Genomic DNA, 14,085 nt, shown 5'->3' with positions numbered 1-14,085 from the left:
TTCTGAAGGCAAAGGGAGACCAACATTATACTAGACAGGTGTACCTAATAAGATGGCCACTGAGAATATTTTCACAGGATACTCACATCTTTGGCTGTAAGTTGTGTACTTTATCCAATTTAATATCTCCTCTATTTTCCAAGTAGGTAGGTACATAATCAGTGCTTAAAACTGTTATAATGGTCAAGCCAGAACATGACTTTTTCACTTACTAGTACTGATATTTTATAGCAAATGAGGCATTCTCAGAAAGAATCGACAGTTCTGAAAAAAATTAAATTCTCCTATGTCACTTAGCTATTCCAGTAGATGCTTTACATCCTGCAGACCAAGGGTGACTGTGCAAGTGAGGTAAGCAGCAACAAAGCTGTAGGACATTGGCCAGGAAAATGCTGTGCTCTTACCTGTGCTCAAAATCACTGATGAAGTTTTCATAAATCTATGAAATAACAGAATTACATAAGCATATTGCAGCTGTTGTTTATAGTTACATAGTTAGTCTGGCTGAAAAAATAAAAAAGTCTATCCAGTTCAACAAAAAAAATAGAAAGTTATAATCCTATACCGGTAAAAGACACACAGTGAGCGCTCTCAAAGAAACATCAGCTGAACAACCAGGATAAACGCATATAAAAATCCTCAATAAAAAATATACATATAAAATGCAGCGCTGTAAAATGATCAAATCATGCAAATCAACACAATAATAGTCCTGAAAAGGTGCTCATTAATTCCCAGTGTCAATGGAGAGAATGCAAACTAACCAGAAGCGCATTTAAAGTACGCATGTGTGTAAGAAATCCTGGAGATTCCCCTCTCTCCCTCTGGTCAGGAAGCTCCCAGGATAGGATATTCCTCTTCAATGGAACCAGGGCTGGGATTGAAATCACTCTGTGGCTGTGAAATTGGGAGAGAGACCCCTCACAGAGGACACAGAGAGATACTCATAGTGTAGTATATAACTTCAATTTATTTCAAAAAACCAAGTAAAAAACATGTAATCAGGTGGCAAGTGAAAATGACCCACTGACCCTCTTAAAATTAAAGGTGGCCGCCGGGCCTCCACATGGCACCGGCGGCGTAGTGTCAACAGCGTCTACAGGCTCCTTCTGACGCGTTTCGTGCGCACGCACTTCTTCTGAGGTAGATCAAGGTCCTTGCTAGTCCTTGCGTAGTGTCAATGCCGTTGACACTACGCCGCCGGTGCCATGTGGAGGCCCGGCGACCACCTTTAATTTTAAGAGCGTCAGTGGGTCACTTTCACTTGCCACTTGATTACATGTTTTTTACTTGGTTTTTTGAAATAAATTGAAGTAATATAATACACTATGAGTATCTCTCTGTGTCCTCTGTGAGGGGTCTCTCTCCCAATTTCACAGCCACAGAGTGATTTCAATCCCAGCCCTGGTTCCATTGAATAGGAATATCCTATCCTGGGAGCTTCCTGACCAGGAGGGAGAGAGGGGAATCTCCAGGATTTCTTACACACATGCGTACTTTAAATGCGCTTCTGGTTAGTTTGCATTCTTTCCATTGACACTGGGCATTAATGAGCACCTTTTCAGGACTATTATTGTGTTGACTTGCATGATTTGATCATTTTACAGCACTGAATTTTACATGTATATATATATAATCATATACCCACAGTTGGTCCAGAGGAAAGCAAAAAAAAAAAAAAAATAAAACCCTAGCACAGCATGATCCAATTTGCTCCTGAAGGGGAAATAATTTCTTCCTGATTCCCGAGAGGCAATTCGGATATTCCCTGGATCAACTTTACCTATAAATGTTAGTATCCAGTTATATTCTGTGTATCTAGGAAAGAATCCAGGCATTTTTAAAAGCAATCTACTGAGCAGGCCAGAACCAACTCTTGAGGGAGTCTATTCCACATTTTCACAGCTCTTACTATGAAGAAACCTTTCCGTGTTTGGAGATTAAATCTCTTTTCCTCCAGACGTAAAGAGTGCCCCTTTGTCCTTTGTGATGACCTCAGGGTGCATGTATTTATACATGTTGATCATATCCCCCCTTAATCTCCTCTTCTCAAGAGAGAATAAATTCAGTTCCTCTAATCTTTCCTCACAACTGATCTCCTCCATGCCCCTTATCAGTTTGGTTGTCCTCTGTACTTTCTCCAGTTCCCCAATGTTCTTTTTGTGAATTGGTGCCCAAAACTGAACTGCATATTCCAGATGAGGTCTTACTAATGATTTGTAACGGGGTAATATGATATCTCTCTCTGGAGTCTATACCTCTTTTAATACAAGAGAGGATTTTTCTCGCTTTAGAAACCTCAGCTTGGCATTGCATGCCATTATTAAGCTTGTGATCTACCAGAACTCCCAGATCCTTCTCCATCATTGATTCCCCCAGTTGTACCCCCCCTAGTATGTATGATGCATGCATATTCTTAGCCCCCAAGTGCATAACATTACATTTATCAACATTAAACCTCATTTGGCACATAGTTGCCTAATTAAACAGTGCATTAAGGTCAGCTGATAAGTTGGAGACATCCTGTAAGGACGTTATTCTACTGCACAGCTTGGTGTCATCTGCAATGACTGAAATTGTATTTTTAATTCCAGACCCTATATTGTTTATAAATATATTAAAAAGTAAGGGTCCCAACAGTGAACCTATTTATTCTGTCTAAATATTTCTGGATCATATCAGTTGTGAGCCAATGTGGATCATCTGGGGCTGTCAATACCATGCCCATTGTGGACAAGAGCTCCCCCATGCTCCTTTGTATACATAGAGCTGAAGAAGGTATTTGATAAATTTGTCACCAATCACCCACTCTAGAATATAAAATAGTGTTAGATTTCAACAACCATTACAAGGATGTAACCTGCAGAATACCGATGTTAAGGGTAAGCATACACAGCACAAATTTCAGCCTATACAGGGTGCTGTGGCTGCTTGAATAGCCAATAGTGGAAATTCCTCCATCCATGCTGTTTAGCGTGAAAGGGGAACTCAAGTGATTTTTTTTTCCTTGATAAAACGGCAATCTCACAAAAGAAAATCTTCATGTGTATGACTAGCTTTACTCGATTAGCTGGTCTTGTATAAGATACCATCATTACCTTGATAAGTCCATCTCCTTTAATGCACTCAGGATCTTCCACAAAGTCCAGCAGTTGCAAAGTCAGCTGATGCCATAACCTGAAAATAAAATGTGTTAGTTGCGGTCACAAATCAGATAGCTGGAACTACATGCAATATTCTGTCAATTTATTTCCAACTGCACATTTCAAAGGACATGGAAAAATATTAAAACAGTCTTCTGGCAGCACCAGCAGTGGGAAAGTTACGTTCAAGCTCTTCTTTTGCAGGTATAATTGGGAAGCCTGCGACTAGTGCAGGGAAGCTACTACCGGGGACTGGAATGTAGTACTACTGCTCACCCCTCTATCCCTCAAACCCTTGCAGTGCCAGGGATGGAGGGGTGGGAGGGCTGCAAGGGTAATTTGTACTGCTGCCCAAATGGGATTTTAAAGTGAACATAAACACCAAAAACACCAAAAACAAAAATATAATAGACCCTAAATATGCTGCTTTAGTTTCCTTTTTTTCAGGTTAAGAACAATGGTATCAAGTACAGACAATCCTTGTTCATCCTGCCAAAAATGCAAGGTCCTTGATACTTCATGCCCACCATTAGAAGTGGATGGAAGCAGGGTGGTATATTCTAATGGTGGGCATACCACACACTTTTTCTGGCAGAAATGTATTCTCTGAATGAAAACTTCAGCCCACAGACTTGTAAAAGCAAACCTAGTGGCTAAAGGATTGCTTTTACAAGCAGCGAGAGGAGATGCCCCTCATGCGCAACCACCCCCCTGTTGCCTTCTACGGCTTTCTCAGGCAGTCCCGTGTCTATAGGCTAAGAAAGCAGAAGCTACGAGCATTTCATCACTTTAGTTTCGCCGGATATAAACAGCGCCATTTGTAAATTGGGACAGCAGCTGATCACACCGATCTTGGTGAGATTAGATAATGTAAGGGCAGAGGAGATATCCAGAGTCTGATAGACCCCAGATTTCTCAGAAAAAAAAAAACCTGTCAGTGCCTGTTGCTGTCACAGGGGATATTTACATTCCCTGTGATAGCAATAAAAGTGATCAAAAATAAAATGAAATGGGACAGTGTAAAAATAATATAAAAAATAAATAAATAAAAATAAAAGCACCCTCACCCCTGCGTCTGTATGTAAACAGCAGTTGCACCATGCATGTGAGGTACTGCCATGAACGTCAGATCGAGGGCAGTAATTCTAGCACTAGACCTCCTGTGTAAATCTAAAATGTTAACCTCTAGAGGTTTTTAAAGCATTGCCTATGGATATTAAAAATGTATGCAGTTTGAGCCGTTGCACGGGGCATGCACAGTTATAAAGCATGTCATGTTTGGTATCTATTTACTTGACATACCATTATCTTTTTTATCATACCAAACAATTAACCAATATATTGTGTTTTCGTGCATTAAAAGTAAAACAAAAAGTGTATTTTTTTCCAAAAAATTTGCTTTTGAGCAATCGCTTCGCAAGTACTATGTGACAAAATTGCAACACCCACAATTTTATTCACATGGGTATCTGCTTTAAAAAGGGGGTTGAAAGTAATTTCCTAGCAAAAAATACTGATCTCTTCATGTGAACAAAAAGTGTCAGAAAAGGCTTGGTCTTCAGTGGTTAGAAGAGTGAGTGATGTGTGACATAAGCTTCTAATGCCGAGCATAAAATGCCCCCCTCCACCCACCTCAAAATGACCCCTTTTTGTAAAGTAGGCACCCCAAACTACTTGGTGAGAGACATGCTGAGTCAATAGAAGAATTTTTGTTTTTATCACAAGTTTTTGGAAAATGACAAAAATATATATATATATATATATATATATAAAATTCTTATTTTTTTTTTTTTCACAGAATTGTCACTTAAATGATTTATTGCTTTTCGTAGTGTATCCGCGTACAGGTCCCCAAAATCCAATAAGCACCTCCAGGCCTTTAACCACAAGCCTACAGGGCACTTATACCCCCTTCCTGCCCAGGCCAATTTCCAGCTTTCAGCGCTGTCACACTTTAAATGACAATTGCGCAGTCATGCAACACTTTACCCATATGAAATTTTTATCATTTTTTTGTGACAGATAGAGCTTTATTTTGGTGGTATTTAATCACCTCTGGGATTTTTTATTTTTTCCTAAACAAACCAAAAACCAGTGAAAACTTTGAAAAAAAAAAAGTTTTTTCTTAGTTTTTGTTATAAAATTTTGTAAATAAGTGATTTTTCTCCTTCACTGATGTGCGCTAATGAGGCTGTAGTGATGGGCACTGATGGACACTGATAGGTGGCACTAATGGGCACTGATGAGGAGGCACTGGTAAGTGGCACTGATGGGCATTGAAAGGCAGCACTGATACATGGCACTGATAGGCGGCACTGATTGGCACTGATGCTCACTGATAGGCGGCACTGACTGGCACTGATTGGCAGCACTAATAGATGGCACTGACTGGCATTGATAGGTGGCACTGACTGGCACTGATGGGTGACACTGAAAGGCAGCTCAGATGGGCACTGATATGTGGCATTGATGTGGCACTGATAGGGCACTGGCACGTGGCACTGATGGACACTGACAGGTGGCACTGCTGGGGCTACACTGATCATCAGGGCACACTGATCATCAGTACCCTGATACTCAGTATACATGTCCCCTCCGCGGAAAGCCGATTACCAGCTCTCCTCTCCTCTCGAGCTGTCAGTGTGACAGCTTGGAAGGAGAGAAATGCCGATAGCCAGTATTTCCGTTTACATGTGATCAGCTGTGATTGGACACAGCTGATCACATGACCAAGCCGACATCTTCGGCTCTTTCCATGATCGGTGATCCGCTGTGTCCGAGGGACACAGCGCACCACCGATCGCTGCGCTGTGCGCTCTCTCAGCCACGCATGCGTGGTGAGAATGGGAGGACGTCATATGACGTCCTCCCAGAACGAGAGAACCATCTTGCGCCCGTCATTGGACTATATGGTGGGCGGGAGGTGGTTAAAGGTCTTTATTTTCTCATTACACTTTCTGACTACCCATTACAGTTTCAAAGGCCCTGAAATGCCAGAATAGTACATCCCCCCCCCCCCCAAATGACCCCTTTTTGGAAAGTAGACACCTCAAGGAATTCGAAAAGAAGCATGGTGGGTATTTTGTAGACCTCGTTTGTTGCTACAAGTTTTTTGAAAATGAAGAAAGAAGACTAAAACATATTTTTTATTTTCTTTTTTTATTATTTTTGAAAACCTTGTGAGAAAAAATGAGATCTGCAAAATACTCACCATACCTCTTATTAAAAGGAGAGGGGGGTGCTATTCTGGCATTTCAGGGCCTCCGAAACTGTGATAGGTAGTGAGGAAGTGAAATGAGTAAGTTATGCACCTTCAGGCGTTACATAGTTAGTCTGGCTGAAAAAAGACAAAAGTTCATCAGTTCAACCATTAAAAAAAAAAAAAAAAAAAATTATAATCCTATACCCACAGTTGATCCAGAGAAAGGCAAAAAAAATCAGCAAAGCATGATCCAATTTGCTCCTGCAGGGGAAACAATTTCCTTCCTGATCCGCTGAGAGGCAATCGAATATTCCCTGGATCAACTTTACCTATAAATGTTAGTATCCAGTTATATTCTGTGTATCTAGGAAAGAATCCAGGCCTTTTTTAAAGCAATCCAATGAGCTGGTCAGAACCAACTCTTGAGGGAGTCTATTCCACATTTTCAAAGCCCTCACTGTGAAGAAACCTTTCCATGTTTGGAGATTACATTTCTGTTCCCCCAGATGTAAAGAGTGCCCCCTTGTCCTCTGTGATGACCTCAGGGTGAATAGCTCTACACCGAGTTCACTATATGAACCACTGATGTATTTATACATGTTGATCATATCCCCCCTTAATCTCCTCTTCTCAAGAGAGAATAAATTCAGTTCCTCTAATCTTTCCTCACAACTGATCTCCTCCATGCCCCTTATCAGTTTGGTTGCCCTTCTCTGTACTTTCTCCAGTTCCCCAATGTTCTTTTAGTGAATTGGTGCCCAAAACTGAACTGCATATTCCAGATGAGGTGTTACTAATGATTTGTACCGGGGTAATATGATATCTCTCTCTGGAGTCTATACCTCTTTTAATACAAGAGAGGATTTTTCTCGCTTTAGAAACCGCAGCTTGGCATTGCATGCCATTATTAAGCTTGTGATCTACCAGAACTCCCAGATCCTTCTCCACCATTGATTCCCCCAGTTGTACCCCCCCTAGTATGTATGATGCATGCATATTCTTAGCCCCCAAGTGCATAACATTACATTTATCAACATTAAACCTCATTTGGCACATAGTTGCCCAATTAAACAGTGCATTACGGTCAGCTGATAAGTTGAAGACATCCTGTAAGGACGTTATTCCACTGCACAGCTTGGTGTCATCTGCAAAGACTGAAATGGGATTTGTAATCCCAGACCCTATATTGTTTATAAATATATTAAAAAGTAATGATGCCAACACTGAACCTTGGGGTACACCACTGACAACCCTAGACCATTCAGAGTATGTATCATTAACCACTACTCTCTGAATACCATGTTTTAGCCAGTTTTCTATCCATTTACATACAGATTTTTCCAAGACTGTAGACTTTACCTCACACATTAGCCATGTAAGGGGGAACTGTGTCAAACGCTTTTGCAAAATCCAAGTATACCATGTCCACCGCCACCCCACTGTCCAAGTATACCATGTCCACCGCCACCCCTCTGTCCAGGTATACCATGTCCACCGCCACCCCTCTGTCCAGGTATACCACGTCCACCGCCACCCCTCTGTCCAAGGTTTTGCTCACCTCCACATAAAAAGAAATCAGATTTATTTGACAACTTCTGTCTTTCATGAATCCATGCTGTCTGTTGCTTTTTTTTTTTTTTTTTTTTTCCAGCAAGAACTCATCTATGTGGTCTTTTATTAAACTCTCCAGTATCTTCCCAACTATAGAAGTTAAACTAACAGGTCTATAATTACTTGGTAAAGATTTTGACCCATTTTTAAATATTGGCACCACATTGGCCTTACTATGCCAATCATTAAAGAGTACCTAAAAATGAGAAACAATGGCTTTGAAATGACAGAGCTCAATTTTTTAAGGACCCGTGGATGTATGCCATCCGGTCCATGTGCTTTATTCACCTTTATCCTGTCTAAATATTTTTGGATCATATCAATTGAGAGCCAATGTGGATCATCTGGGGCTGTGTCAATACCATGCCCATTATGGACAAGAGCTCCCCCATGCTCCTTTGTATACACAGAGCTGAAGAAGGCATTTAATAAATTTGCCTTCTCTTTGTCCCCAGTCACTCACTCTAGATTATTTTGTAAATGATCTACATGCTCGGACCTGACCTTTTTACTATTAATATATTTGAAGAATTTTTGGGGTTGGTCCTGCTATCTTTTGCAATCTGTGGTTCGTTTTTAATTTTTGTGGCCTTTATTTTTTTTTGCATATTCTGTTATATTCTTTGAAATGTTTAAAAGATGATAGTGTTCCTTCATTTTTATAATTAATAAAAGCTCTTTTCTTATTATCTATAGCTTTTTTAACTTTGTCCGTACGCCACATAGGTTTGATTTTTAGCCTTTTAAACTTGTTGCCCATGGGAATATATTTTGCAGTGTGTTCATATACAGTCTTTTTGAAGAACTCCCATTTCTGTGTTGTGTTCATTGATGCCAATATTCCCTCCCAGTCTAAGTCTTGGAGAGCATCTCTCAGCCTTGGAAAATTAGCGCTCTTAAAATTGAGCGGTTTCATTTTTCCTGTATGTGCTTGCTGTTTACAGCTAACAATAAATGAAATCATGTTATGGTCACTGCTACCCAGATGTTCTTTTATATGGACATTCGTAATAAGCTCTGCATGGTTTGAGATTACCAGGTCCATCAGAGCATCATTCCTAGTTGGGGACACTATGAACTGTACCATAAAATTGTCCTGTAGTAGGTTTAAAAGTGGTCATTGGATTTCCGGCTCCTGCATGTGGCTAGGCTCCCAAAAAGTCTCACACATGTGCTATCCCCATACTCGGAGTAATTCCACATATGCCCATGGCATGTATGAGTAATATATCATTGTGACAACTTTGTGTAAAAAAAAAAAAAATTTCTCATTTTCCAAAAACGTGGTAAAAAATAAAGCATTACATTGACTCAACATGCCTCTCAGCAAATAGTCTGGGGTCTTTACTTTCCAAAAAGGGCTTATCTGTGGGGGGGATTGTGTTATCCTGGAATTTCAGAGCTTCTGAAACTAAGATAGGTAGTGAGGAAGTGAAATGAAGAATTGATGCACCATCAGGATTTCAAAGGGGTCATTGGATGTGGCTAGGCTCCCAAAAAGTCTCACACATGTGGTATCGCAGAATATATTTTGGGGTGTAATTCCACATATACCCATGGCATGTGTGAGCAATATACCATTTAAATTACAACTTTGAGAAAAATATATATTTTTTTTAAAATGTGTAATTTTCCAAAAACTTGTGGAAAAAATAAATCTTCAATGGACTCAAAATGCCTCTCAGCAGATAGCTTAGGGTGTCTACTTTCTGAAAAAGGGTAATTTGTTCGTGTTTGTACTGCCCTGGCATTTTAGAACCTCAACAAATGTGATAGGCAGACAGAAAGTAAAAGCTGTGTAAATTCCAGTATCTATACCATAGTTTGTAGAGGCTATAACTTTCACACAAACCAAATAATATGCAGTTATTGGGAATTTTTACCAAAGACATGCAGCAAAATGCATTTTGGTCTAAATGTATGACAACACTTGAAAATGAGAAAATATCATTTTTTCAAAATGTTCAGTCTTTTTTTGTTTATAGCGCAAAACAAACACAGAGGTGATCAAATACCACCACAAGTAAGCTCCATTTGTGTGAAAAAAAGGACACATTTTATTTAAGTACAGTATTGCATGACCGTGCAATTGTCAGTTAAACTAGCAAAGCGCCATATAGCACAAATTGGCATAAATTACAGTATCTATATCATAGTTTGTAGACACTATAACTTTCACACAAAGTAATTAATATACACTTATTGGGATTTTTTTTTTTACCAAAGACATGAAGCAGAAGACATTTTGGCCTAAATGTATGACGAAATTTGAGTTTATTGGATATTTTTTATAATGAGAAAATATTGTTTTTTCAAACTTTTTTTTGTTTATAGCGCAAAAAATAAACCCAGCGGTGAAAAAATACCACCAAAAGAAAGCTCTATTTGTGTGAAAAAAGGATATAAATTTTGTTTGGGTACAGCATTGCATGACTGCGCAAATATCAGTTGAAATAGCGCAGCACCATAATGCAAAAAATGGCCTGGTCAGGAAGGAGGGTAAATCATCTGGAGGGCAAGTGGTTAAAGTGGAGTTCCAGCCGTGTTAGTTTTTATTAAAAGTCAGCAGCTACAAAAACTGTAGCTGCTGACTTTTATAAACACACACTAACCTGTCCCAGAGTCCAGCAATGTTCTAACCTGCACCGTCCCTTCTCTCCATCTCTCCTCCATGGCACCGGCATCTCAACTGTGGGCACCAGGCTGTGACAGCTTGCGGCCTCACAGCCTGGTGCCCACTGCGCATGCGCGAGTCGCGCCGCACCTCCTGATTGGTCCGGCAGTTTTCTGGGACCTGTGAAAGGTCCCAGGAGAGGAGATTGTGGGAGGAAGGAGGGGGCTGGACTTCTGGCTCACTTCGCTGCGGTGAACTGAGCCGGAACTGAGAGCGGTTACCTGTCAAAACCAGGTACCCGCTCTCCCCCTAAAAAAGGTGCCAAATAAGGCAGTGGAGGGGGGGGGGGGGGGATAAGCAGAGCTCCTGCTTTTGAGTGGAACTCTGCTTTGATGAAGAGAAGGTCCGCATAGATGAAGAGAATTTATAATTTTTACTGTTCACTTTATGTTATTTGCTATAATAACAGTCAGTGTAGTGTGGAGAAAGGACTAATGTCTTAATAATAGAAAGGTATGATTATAGCAGATTAGCCTTACACTTCTATATGTCAATCAGTGTGGTAAGAACAGATGAATAGCAATGTCTATTTTAGTACTATGCTGTGTGTATAATGACATTGAGTGCAGTGTGGGGTGCTGTAGCACCATGCACAGTAATGATACATGTATAGAGCAGTGTCATGCTGTTGTGTGTAAAAGTGTGAGATGTAATAAGAACAGGACCAGCATGTTGTGATGACATATCCCTGTTCTGTGTGCAATGCAGTGTACTGATGCTTGGTGTAGCATGTACATGTGCAGTGTTGTATAGGCAGTATATATCAGTCTATGAGGTGTATATGTATAGACACTTTGGGGGTTATTTACTAAAACTGGAGAGTGTAAAATCTGGTGCAGCTCTGCAATGAAACCAATCAGCTTCCAGGTTTGTCAAAGCAGAATTGAACAAGCTTAAAGCGGAGCTCCACACAAAAGCAGAAGTTCCACTTTAAGCCTTTGTCCCCCGCTCCCCATTAAGGATTGGCACCTTTTGGGGAGCAGGTACCTGAATTTGACAGGTACCCGCTCCCACTTCCACTGCGATCGCCTAGATGATCGGAAGTGGAAGTTGTCCTCCCCCTCCCTCCCCTTAGTCTTGTGGGGCACGTGACAGGTCCCAAAAGACTACAGGGACACTCACAAAGCGCAGCGCTCCTCACGCATGCACAGTGGGCACCTGGCTGTGAAGCCGCAAGCTGTCACAGCCGGGTGCCCACACTTTAGATGCTGGCACCAGGGAGAGAAGACGGCTGGTGAAACTAGCGGTGATGAGGACACTGCTGGACAGGTAAGTGGCTGTATTTTAAAAGTCAGCAGCTACAGTTTTTGTAGCTGCTGACTTTTTTTTTGTTTTTTTTAGGTGGAACTCCGCTTTAAGAAGCTGATTGGCTCCCATGCACAGCTGCATCAGATGTTGCTCTCCCCAGTTTTAGTAAATCTCCAGCAGATTCTTCCTGACCTGCTCAGTACATAATAGTGGGGTGGGGGGAGATTTACTAAAACTGGAGAGTGCAGCATCTGGTCCAGCTGTGCATGGGAGCAAATCAGCTTCCAGGTTTTATTGCTGTCTTATCTCTAGCCTCTTATTTTTTTCCATCTCTTCTAACATTCTGCTAAAACTTTGTGATTTGTATAGTACTGCTTGGACCTTGAAGAAGGGGACACTCCCCGAAAACTTGTCCTCAAAATTGTATGTTAGTGCAAATAAAAAAAGTATCACGGACAGTACTCAATAGGTTTTAGTGTCAAAGCTTAATGCAACAAGCTGAAATTAGAAGCCGATTGGCTCCCATGCACAGCTGACCCAGATTTTGCATTCTCCAGTTTTAGTAAATCTCCCCCTAGTGTATGGCAGTGTACATGAATGTGCTTGTATATATGTGCTATATATGGCGGTGTATGTGTACTATACCCAGTGTATGTATGGTATGGCAGTGTGTGTATGTGTATATATATATATATACATACATATAAAAATGTGTGTGTTATATGTGTGTGTGTATATATATATATATATATACATACATATAAAAATGTGTGTGTTATATGTGTGTATATATATATATATATATATATATATATATATAAAAAGTGTGTGTGTTATATGTGTGTGTATATATATATATAAAAATGTGTGTGTTATATATATATATAAATAAATGTTTGTGTTATATGTGTATATTATTATCATTATACAGTATTTATAAAGCGCCAATAGTTCGCTCAGTGCTGTGTGTGTATATATATATATATATATATATATATATAAAATGTGTGTGTTATATATGGCGGCGTATGTGTACTATACCCAGTGTATATGTGTGTGTGTATATATATATAAAAATGTGTGTGTGTTATATATGATGGTGTATGTGTACGTATTGTATGGCACTGTGTGTCTGTGTGTTATACATGGCAGTGTATGTGTACTATACCCAGTGTATGTATTGTATGGCAGTGTACATAAATGAGTGTGTGTGTATATATATGTATATATATATATATATATATATGTGTGTGTGTATGTGTACTATACCCACTGTATGTATTGTATGGCAGTGTGTGTGTTATACATGGCAGTGTATGTGTACTATACCCAGTGTACGTATTGTATGGCAGTATACATGAATGAGTGTGTGTGTGTATATATATATGTGTGTGTGTAGTATACCCACTGTATGTATTGTATGGCAGTGTACATGAATGTGTGTGTGTAGTATACCCACTGTATGTATTGTATGGCAGTGGATATGCATGTGTATCAGATGTGCATTGTGTGTCCCCTCTCACTTCTTGTTGTGGAGTTCCTCCAGTCGGTGCCACACCGCGGCCGTCTCGGGTGACGAGCTCTGGCTTTGCTGCTGCTGTAGAAATCCGGTCACGTCCCTCATGTCTGCCGTGAGTTCCAACCTGCTACCCAGAAAATGTGAAAGAATCACCGGCCTGCAACAACCGGAAGCGTCCTAAGCAACCTGCACACTCACTTCCGGTGACGTGCGGTGCTAGAGGCCGTAAAGCGCAGCTGTGTATCACGTTACTGGCCGAGGCTGCCCTTCTCAGAAAGTGCCACTGGAGGGCAAGGCTTGCAGGAAGAGCGCCTGGCGCCTCTGTCAATGTTCTGCAACAATATGTGTAACTGTAGCCTGCAATACTGGAGGGAACGTCCAGCCAAAGTCTTTCATGGAGTGGAGAAGTGTTAGAACTCCTGCCAGTTTTTACAGTTTTCTGGGGCTCCTGTAGAAAGTGTCACTGTCACTTCCTGTCAGGATGACAACGTTTTATCAAATAGGAACCAGTAGCAACACACACATTCATAATTAGATTTGAATCGCTGTCATATTTAGCTTTGTATTTCTGTGTCCCAGTTGCAGATTTCCCTTCACTTCCTGTGTGATGAAACCATTGTCATCAGGATGGGAAGTGATGGTACAGCTTTCTTGAGGGGCCCCAGTAGCAGTAAAAACTGACAGGACT

General features: G+C 40.6%; 1 protein-coding gene across 1 annotated transcript in view; it reads right to left on the bottom strand.

The window, feature by feature from the left end:
• Positions 1–13,607, bottom strand: part of PSMD13 (proteasome 26S subunit, non-ATPase 13) — a 28,358-nt gene extending 14,751 nt beyond the window's left edge. Inside the window, exons 1-3 of the mRNA XM_089655049.1 lie at positions 13,402–13,607; positions 3,099–3,177; positions 405–439 (exon numbers count right to left, since the gene is read on the bottom strand). Of these exons, the coding sequence (XP_089511175.1) occupies positions 405–439; positions 3,099–3,177; positions 13,402–13,502 (215 nt within the window). The 5' untranslated portion in view covers positions 13,503–13,607. The remainder of the gene's footprint in view (positions 1–404; positions 440–3,098; positions 3,178–13,401) is intronic.
• Positions 13,608–14,085: the final 478 nt, after the last annotated feature.

This window comes from Staurois parvus, unplaced genomic scaffold (genome assembly GCF_062004578.1).
Source record: "Staurois parvus isolate SC_StPar_1 unplaced genomic scaffold, SC_StPar_1.0 ptg000818l, whole genome shotgun sequence".
NCBI lineage: Eukaryota > Metazoa > Chordata > Amphibia > Anura > Ranidae > Staurois > Staurois parvus.
The sequence above is the reverse complement of the archived record's forward strand: the minus strand, read 5'-3'. Positions and strand labels throughout refer to the sequence as shown.